Here is a 9,157-nt window from a genome sequence, read left to right on the forward strand (position 1 = left end):
TAGCTCTTCCCCCACCCATGTCCCAGCTTTCTGTCACAGCCCTTTGTAAAGCACTTTGAGATGCTTGAATCAAACTTGCTGCTGGTCCAAAGTAGCATTAATCAGTATTTTGTGCTATTTTGTCATGCAGCTCAGTGTATAAATCCAGATATTTATTCTGTTCCTGTTCTCCCTCAGGCTCCCACAAGTGGGAAGAGGTGAAACAGTTCAGGTTATTCTTCTCAGAGCTCAGCTAATGTCATCTGCTGAATACAGCTCTAAACATCTGAAGCTGGTGAAATTAAATAAAGTGTGAGCATCCTTTGGTCTGGAGCTCTTTGCCTTTAGAACAATTACTCATGGTAACCTTAACAATAGTATATTAAGGGAAAAAAATCCTCATAAAAGAAGGCAGTGTTAGGATGGAGCTCTGCCTGATATTAGAACAATTATGAAGCAGATGCATCCACTCTGAACAAAGTGACCTTTTCATCAAGTTACAAAACATTAAAGGTTAAAGAATGTTTGAAAGGAAGTTAATACTTTTAAAACATTAGGAAAAAAAAGCCATTCTTCCTGGACCTGACCAAAATCAGTGGGAAAATGAGATGACTGTTTAGGCACATCCAGTCATAATTTAAGCAACTCTGATTACAGAAGGATACAAGGTATTTCAAATCGTCAGTTTTCTTTTACAATTAGAAGCGCTTTTCCGAAGAAGAAAGATTTGATAGGAATAAATACCCGGTGACAGAAAGCTGGTTAATCGCAATTTTAAAGTCACATTCCTTTCTCTCCATTGTGTACAGAGGAGAACAAAGAGCGGGAATCAATGGTGGTGTCAGATTTTCTCAGTTTCCACGTTTCACCTGACCCGGGCGGTGCAGAGCGCAGTGTCCGGCTGGGGAGCGAAGCGCTGCGGCTGCGGCCCCGCTCGCCGAGGGCCACCGGGGAGGGGACAGGGCCCGGCACCGCTCCGGGCTGCGGGACAGCGGCGGGGCAGCCGGGGCTCGGGGCCTGTGCCCGCACCGCGGACCGCAGTCGTGTCCATGAGTTTTTCTCGGCTGCTGGTGGGAGATGCCGGGTCCCGCACACCGCCCGCATCCCCGCGCTGTCCGTGCGGGGCCATTCAGTGCGGGACGCGGGGCTCCGGGATTTACGGGGCTGTCTGTGTGTCCTGGCGGCCCGCACGGGGTCACAACGCGGCGGAGGGCGAGGAGGAGGAGGCGGCCCGGGGCTGCGGCTGTACCCGGCCCGGTGCGCGTCCCCCGGCGGTACCGAGCTCCGCCATCGCTGTGCCCGGCCCGGTGCGCGTCCCCCGGCGGTACCGAGCTCCGCCATCGCTGTGCCCGGCCCGGTGCGCGTCCCCCCGGGGGTACCGAGCTCCGCCCGCACCTTGGGACGGGCAGGGGCGGCTGCAGCGCTTCCATTCCCCCGGGGGTCAAGGGGAGCTGCTGGCAGATGGGAAGCTTCGTACAGATAAACTTCTGTGTGCGAGCGCTGTGTGGCAACACTAAAAGACCCGCCAGGGAAGGAAGTTTCTGTGGAAAAAAAAAAAAAATTGCCCGAACTTAAGTTTATACACTTCCCCCTTCTAGTATTTTTCTTTTTTTTTTTTTTTTAGAAGAGTATCTGAGCACAACAAAATCTTCACTGCGCTGAGTCACAGGCGGTCAGCTGAGGAGCGCCCCGTGCCCTCTGTGCGATGGGAACTTTCAGGTGATGCGAGAAATAAGCGGGGAATCCCTTCCACTTCTCCGGGATCCTCCAAACGCCTTTCAAATTAGCCAGCCCTGAGGATCGGTGCCAGGCTCCACAAAGGCGTTCCCAAAGCCTGCAGCCAGTAAAACTTTGTGTAGGTAAAATTAGCTAAAGACCTTCTACTGACACAACAGCCTTTGTTGTCACATGTGGTGGAGTTCCAGGGTCTGTAACTATTTTTCTTAAAAGGTTTTCCTGCTGCCCCAGTGAATGCATTACGCTACAGTAGCTCTGAAATGGTATCGCTTATTTCTTTCAAAGCAGCGGCCGGTTCTTTCTTCAGGGACCCCATGTCCTTTCGAGGGAGGGGAAAAAGTGATGGCTGAGCGGGACTGAATCGCGCCGATAGCTCTTATTTTAAATCAGCATCATCTCCAAAGGGCGCAGCCCCTGGGAGCGCGGCGAGCGCCGAGCGGGCTCAGCCCGGGGCAGATCCGGCAGGGGCGAGCGGGAGCCGGGACAGCTCGGTGGCCTCGGCCCTTCCCCGTCCGAGAGGGAAGGCGGAGGGCCCGGCTCTCCGGGCGGCAGCGGCGGCATCGCCCCGCCGGGCCGCCGCTCTCGGTGCCCGGTGGAACCGGGAACTTGTTGGCCCCGGTGGCGGCGGGGGCGGGCGGAGCGCTCTGACCGCCGCGGGAGAGGAGCCGGCGCTGCCGGGGCACGGAGGGAGCGCCCGCCGCGGGCCGGGCACCGCCACCGGCACCGGCACCGCCCGCCGGGCACCGCCGGCTGCGCGGCCGCTCCGGGCCGGACTCCGGGACCGGCCCGCTCGGTCCCTCAGAGCGGCTGCCCCGGCCGAAATCCGCCCGCACCGCTCCCCGCTGTGCCCGGGGGTTTGCTTGGGGGGATGTATTTCTGATATCTGGGGTTGGGAGGGGAATTGCTGTCAACTCCAGGCAGAAGAGAATCGATTCGGACAAGATTACTTACAGTTTAAAATGAGGGTTCCAAATATGAGGACACTGAGGGTGCTTACACTTTCCTGTTTTCCCCGTGCTCTTCCCGAAATGCGTGGTCCTAATCGCAGGGACGCAGCTATTCCAGTTCTGATTTTCTGGGGGTTATTACATGTCAGAACTGTGAAAGTCCTCTGGACAATTTACAGACAAAACATCTGGTTCGTTAAAGCAAAGCTACTGGACTAAGACAAACAAACTTTGCTGCTGTGCAAATTCACTTACCCAAACAATTTACATTCAAGCAAAGATTTTAGCCCGAAGAAAAACTTTTATTCATTTGTATTCAGGAGGTTTGGGAATTCACAGGCATTTTAAAATAATTTTGCTCTAATAAAGTAATGTAGATATTACAAAATGTCTTTGTTCTCTTCACAGATCATTATCGCCGCTATAATGGTTATTGACAACACTTTGTATTTTACAGAAGCGCAGTATCGTTTTCGGGCGTGGACAGTGGGCTTTTTAAACAAACTTGTCAGATCCGTATTCATCTGGTCCAGCCTTCATGAAAGCTGCTGCTTCTTTGTTCTTCGCCGGGAGAAACCGAAGTGCCTCCCGCATTTCGATGGGAGGCGCGGGGCAGGAGGGAAGGCAGTGCCCGGGCACAGAGGGCAGCGGCGCCGCCGGTACCGCCCAAGGGCCGCCCGGCGCCTCCGTGGGGCTGCCCGGGCCCGGTGAGAGCCCCCATCCCCGCCGGGGCTCCCCCCCGAGAGCCGCTCCCGGGCCGCGGGCAGCGCTGCCCCGCACCGGCCGCTGCCGAGGCCCCGCTCGCCCTGCCCGGCCCTGCCCGCCGCCCCGGGACACTCGGCTGCCGAGGAGCTGCAGGTCCCCGCCGGCTCCTCTCCAAAGGGAGGCGCGGGCAGAGCTGGGCCGGAGCTGGGAGAGAGGAGCGAGGCCGGGGCCGCTCGGTGCCCGGGGCTGAGCCCCGGAGAGCAGCGAGCCGCTGAGAGCGGCCGCACGGGCACCTCGGCGCACGCCGCTCCCTGCCTTGTTTGCAGCGAGCAAGTGGCGAAACATCAACACGCTGCTCGGGAGAGAACAAGGTTAAAGCTGGGCTAAAACACGCCGGCTTCTAAGAGGCAGCTGTTCCAAGTTTAGTAAACTTCCTCGCTGATCCTCCCTGGCCGTTCCCATAACCAGCAGTTAATGCCAGTGGTCCTTTATCGGCTCGGCCGCTGTCTTCCCTCGGGCCGGGGGATGAAAGAAGTGTCTCGGGCAATTGGTGGAGTTTTGGTGGAGAGGAATGGTATGAACAGCGAAAATATACACCAAAGAAGGGCAGTAAGCAGTGCCCGGTTGGGAAAGATAAAACATTCTTAGCTGGTGGAAAGTTCAGGAGTGATGGTTATCTAATTATGTGACTTATAAATAATTGGTGCCTTGTTTTAAAACTGCCGGGAAGAGCGAGCTTAGGGCTGAGCCTCGTGTGCTGAGTCTGTGTGGATGGAGTCTGTGGAGCCATCGATTTGGTGCGCTGTGTTTGGAAATGCTACACTTCATAAAATTACGCGTTCTGGCTCTCTGGAATAGACTGTGACCCCCAAAGAAGCTGGCGCACATGAAGGCGTCTGTACTTCCCTCTGTAAATCGTCTGATAGAAAGCTCAATAGATTTTTTTTCTTCCTTAAAAAATGTACATAGTTAACAACCAAATTATTTCATAACTTCCTGAGCGTTTTGGCAGTGGGACTTGTGACTGTGGAAGTGCAATGCACATGTCTGTGCGCACGAATATCTGCTGCCTTCCCCTCTCTCTCGCACTCGAGAATTATTATTCCTAAGCGAACTGACAAAGTTCCTCCAATGACTGTTTACGGAAAGTTTCACTTATTTCGTTCCCTCCCAGCCCCAGCTCGGCGCACTGGAAGGAGCCCCTCAGCCCGTGTGGGCCGCCCTTTGCGGAGCCAGGTAAGCGCCGCTGCTCGCACCGAGCTGCCCACGCCGCGGGGCCGGGCACGCTCTCGCGTGTTTGTTTGTGCTGCCGAGGTGCCACCTGCCAGCATCCTCCTCGCAGGCTGCGCTCTGCGGGCGGCACAGCTCTGTCTGGGAGCCTGTTCAAACACAAATGCCACCACACGCGCAAATCCACGCACGCGTGCAGCCCAGCGCACCCGCGGAGCCGAGGGGCGCGCACCCCGCCGGGCACCCGCGCCAAGCCCGGCTCGCACCCATCCCTCGGGCGGGCCAAGGGTGACACAAAGGCAGCGAAAGATGAGCAGGTTTAGAGACGGGAAAGTGGAAGGAACAAAGTTCTTGCAACTTGCAACCGCCCCAAAATTCGGGATTGGTCGCCGCAGCTCGCTCCTCGCGATGCCCCGCAGCCAGCAGCTGAGGAGGATCGGGACTTCCCTGCCTTTGGAGAGGGCTCTCGCACAGTTCAGAACAGCCTTTACAGGACTGCAGTGACTACACGCGCCGTGTCATTTTAATTTTGCCGTAGTTCTCAGGGCGCTCTCCCAGCGCCTGGTGGCAGAGTGACCTTCCCCGCGCTCCGTGCGGCGAGCAGGAGCACGGGCACAGGGCTCCCGGGGCTCTCGGCTGCCGGAGCTCCCGACCGAGCATCCCAAAGTTTGTTTCAGTCTCTCGCTGCAGAGCTCGGAGCAATCCTCCATGTTGCGCAGCGCGGGCCGGCACCTCAGCCCGGGCTGGCGTCGCTCCGCGCTCGGTGCGGTCCTGCCGCAGCCATCGCCCCGCGGGGCCGGGAGCGCAGCCGGGCTGAGCGCCCCGGTCCCGGTCCCTGTCCCTGTCCCTGCCCCCGGCCCGCAGCATCCTTCGGGGGGGGGTGGGGGCGTGAATTATTTAGGTTTTCTATTTCCTACTTAAAGGGGGAGGAGGGAGAGAGAATGAAGGAGCTATTAACCGCAGCCGAGCCCTGCTTCCCGAGGCTGTCTAACGTTTGTAAATACTTATGCTGCGGCTGGTCCCCTCCTCCCCGGTTAAGTTGTTTAGTATGTTGGTTATTTGTACCGAACCCCGGTCTGTGTAGTGTCTGATGTGTTGTCGTTGCAATGTGCAGCCGGGGTGACACTGATGGATGCGCCAATGGTGAGACGGACAGATGTTAGGGCGGATCTAGCGGCACGCACCGCCGCGGCGGCGAGCCCGCCCGCCCGCCCCGCCGGGGCTGCCCGCCGCCCGGCCCCGTCCTGCCGCACGGCTCACCCACACACACACACACACACACGGGGCTTTTTGGGGACGGGGGGGGAACGTCTCGGTGTCGTCTCTTAAGCAGATCTGATCGCTCCTTCTGTGAGCAGATACTGTAACTGTGAGGAGCAACCAGCGAGTATCAATGAGATGGAACTGAGCGAGTTTGGCAGCAGAAGCGGCAATTGACAACTCACCATTTTCTTGTTTTCAAGAAATGTTTCGTTTTCCCCCAACACTAGCAATTTCCCGGGGACTTTAGGCGACTGCGATTTTTTTTTTCATCCTAAAGATCAGCTTAAAAAAAAAATCAACTCATAACAATAATAATCAAAAAAAAAAAAAAAATCCCAAACCTTCTCCACCCGTCATGTAAAGTGTTTGAATTTCCTGCAACTTGAAAGGGAAGCGAGAGCCCGAGAGCGGCACGGCGGCTTTATAGGATGTGAAGACGCAACAACATCTGCACTTAGTCAGGTATTTGGAATTATCCCAAATCTCGAAGAATGGGGGCGAGTGGAAATTTTTTTTGATCTTACCGTAAAAGTGAGCTCAGCCTTTTTTTTTTTTTTTTTTTAATTCCTCCCCGTGAACTTTAAAAAAAAAAAAAAAAGCTACTGTTTTTTTTTTTTTTTTTTTCCTTTCTTTCTTTCCTTTCCTTTTCCTTTCTTTTTTATTTTTTTTTCCCTTTGGCCGTGGCTGTTGCCGTGTCCCGGTCCCGCGCGGGCGGAGCGGGGGCGGGAGCGGCCCGGGCCCCGCGCGCCCCCCGCCGCCCCGGCCCTCCCCGCGCCGCGCGGCCCCGCCGCCCAGGGATGCGCAATCAAACCCGCAGCACATCGATCCGCCGGCGCTCGCCGAACTGAGCGCGGCGGCTCGGCAGTGAACTTGGACCGAGAAAAAAAAAATTAAAAAAAAAAAAAACAAAACTGAGAGAGAGAGAGAAAAGAAAAAAAAAAAAAAAATCAAGCCCCTAAACAGGGAAAACGAGGCAAAAGTGCTCCATCCCGAAGAGCCGGGTGCGTGGGGCGCGGGCGCTGCCCGCTCCCCGCCGCTCTGGCCCCGCGGGGCGGGAGCAGCGGCTCCGCTGGCGGGGGCGCCGCCGATAGCGGCCGCCGGCCGGGGCGGCCCCGACACCGCCCGCCCGCAGGCGCGGAGCGGAGCGCGGCGGCCGCGGCGCCAGCCAGGTGGGAGCCGGCGGGCTGGATGTGCCGGCGGGCGGGCGGCGCGCCGGTGAGTGCGGCCGGGGCGGGCAGCGCTGCGGGGCGCGGCGGGGAGCCGGGGCCGCCGCTGTCACCGCGCGGGGCGGCCGGGATGGAGCGGCGGGCCGGGCCCTCCTCGCCGGGGGGGGCGGCGGGGAGAGGGGGGGTCCCGTGCCCCGGCGTGGCGGGAGGCGATGGCGGCGGGGGGCTCCGGCGGGGAACGGGTGCGCGCGGGGGCGGAAAGGGAAGGGCTGCGGCGGGGAGCGGGGCGAGCGGCGCGGAGCCCGGCGGGCTGCCCTGCCCGTCCCTGCCCGGCCAGCCCTCCGCCGCCGCCGCGGGCGGCTCGGGAGACCGGCGGCGGGCGAAGTTGGGTGGCGGAGGGGGCGCGAAGAAGGGGTCGCCCCGGCCGGCGGGGCAGAGCCCTGCCCGCCCCCGTGGCCGGTCCGGCGGGCGATGCGCGCTGAGTGAAGGCGCGGCCCGGGGCGGGCGGCGGCGGTGCCCCGCTCCCCCTCGGCGGAGCAGTTTGAGTGACACCGCGATCATCTCGTTTCCCTTCAAGCTTCGCCTGTTGCCGCCGCCGCCGCCGCCGCTCCAGCGCCGAGCCGGGAGTGGAGAGCGCAGGCTGAGGCTCCGCCGGCTCCGGCCAAGAGATCCCCTGTCTTTATGCCGTGATCTCCCAGCCCGGCCAGGCACCGGGGGCGCAGGGCGGGGTGGGGGGGACTGCGGGTTCTCCCCAGCCCTCCCGCCCGCACACCTCTTCGGGGGGCTTCCCCTCCTCCTTCCTCCGGGGCGATTTGTCAAACTTCCCCCCTCTTCTGCCAGCAGCAGCAGCAGCAGCAGGGCTGTCCTCTCCTCTGTGCCGCCTCCTCCTCCTCCGCCGCCGCCGCCTCCTCCTCCTACTCGGCATCGTGTATGCACAGCAACAAAAAATATATCCCCGACCCAGCCCTCGCGCCGAGGCTGGAGCAGCTCACCGGATCTCTGGGGCTGAGGCAACTCTTCCCACCCCCGCGCCCCGGCTGCCCCCCCCCGCCGGCGCCCGCAGGAGCCCAGCATGCCGAGGAGGAAGCAGCAAGCGCCCCGGCGCGCAGCAGGTACGAGAGCCGCTTCCCTGCCTTCCCTTCCCTTCCTTCCCTCCGCGGCCGCTGGCTTCTCCTCTCGCTTCCCTCCGTCTCTTTCATAACCGGCTCCCGGCGGGCTCCGCCGCCGCTGCGGCCCCGCCGCTGCCCCGCTGCCCGCCGCTGCCGAGGGCTCTGCCGAGCAACTCCCGGGCTGAGGCGCAGCGCCGGGATGGGGGTTTTGGGGAGATTTTATTTTTATTTTTTTTTCTTCGGGATGGGGGGCGCATGAAAGCCCGTTCCCCACTTTTGGTGCCCACTTTGATTTATTCGGAACTCTGCCGTCGCCCGGCTCCGTTCTGGGGTAACCCTGTGCGAGGGGCAGCGGGTGTGTGCGGGCACACGCTTCTCGGGCTCTGTGGTCGGTGTCACTCCGGGGCTGGGGGAAGAAGAAGGGGAATTTTGGTTATTTCCAGCCCGTACTTTGGCATCTACTTTGCTTCTCTCCCTCGTAGTCTTCATTCTTCTACATCCCCTTCCCTCACAGGCAAATGGTTTGTGAAAGCTAGGGAAAATATTCTTTTTATTTAGTTTTTCTTTCCTATAAAATAAAGAGAGAGGGCATGTATAAAAATATGGCACGCTGTGAATGAAGTGGCAGGGACAAAGTGATTTGGAGGCTCTGCAGTGTTAGTTGGAGATCCGAGGCCAGAACTGGTTCCTTGGCCCAACTTTTACCTTTTTCTCTTCTGCCCTTGTACTGCCCTGGAGATGTCTTTGCCGGACAGACAGACCGTCCTAGCTGGTCACTTTCTTTGGTAGCCTCTTCTGTTAATCCTATTGATTTCTTATTTATGAGTCCAGAGCAGAAGCTGCAAAGTAAACCAAAGGAGGGAAAAAAAAAAAAAAAAAGAAAAAGGGTCTGTGTATTGTCAAGTGACTGGTGAATGTTTCTGATAGTGCCTTTACAATTTCCACTGGTTTCTTTTTTCCTTTTTAGAATTACTTTTCGAGGCTTTGTGCTGGTGAGGTTTTTTGTTTGTTTGGCTTGTTT

General features: G+C 58.7%; 1 protein-coding gene across 1 annotated transcript in view; it reads left to right on the top strand.

Annotated features, from left to right (window-relative positions):
* The first annotated feature begins 8,099 nt into the window (after positions 1 to 8,099).
* TSHZ3 (teashirt zinc finger homeobox 3) overlaps positions 8,100 to 9,157 on the top strand; it is a 65,824-nt gene continuing 64,766 nt past the window's right edge. The window contains exon 1 of the mRNA XM_058034094.1: positions 8,100 to 8,139. Within this exon, the coding sequence (XP_057890077.1) occupies positions 8,100 to 8,139 (40 nt within the window). The remainder of the gene's footprint in view (positions 8,140 to 9,157) is intronic.

This window comes from Melospiza georgiana, chromosome 14, assembly GCF_028018845.1.
Source record: "Melospiza georgiana isolate bMelGeo1 chromosome 14, bMelGeo1.pri, whole genome shotgun sequence".
In the NCBI taxonomy this organism is placed as follows: domain Eukaryota; kingdom Metazoa; phylum Chordata; class Aves; order Passeriformes; family Passerellidae; genus Melospiza; species Melospiza georgiana.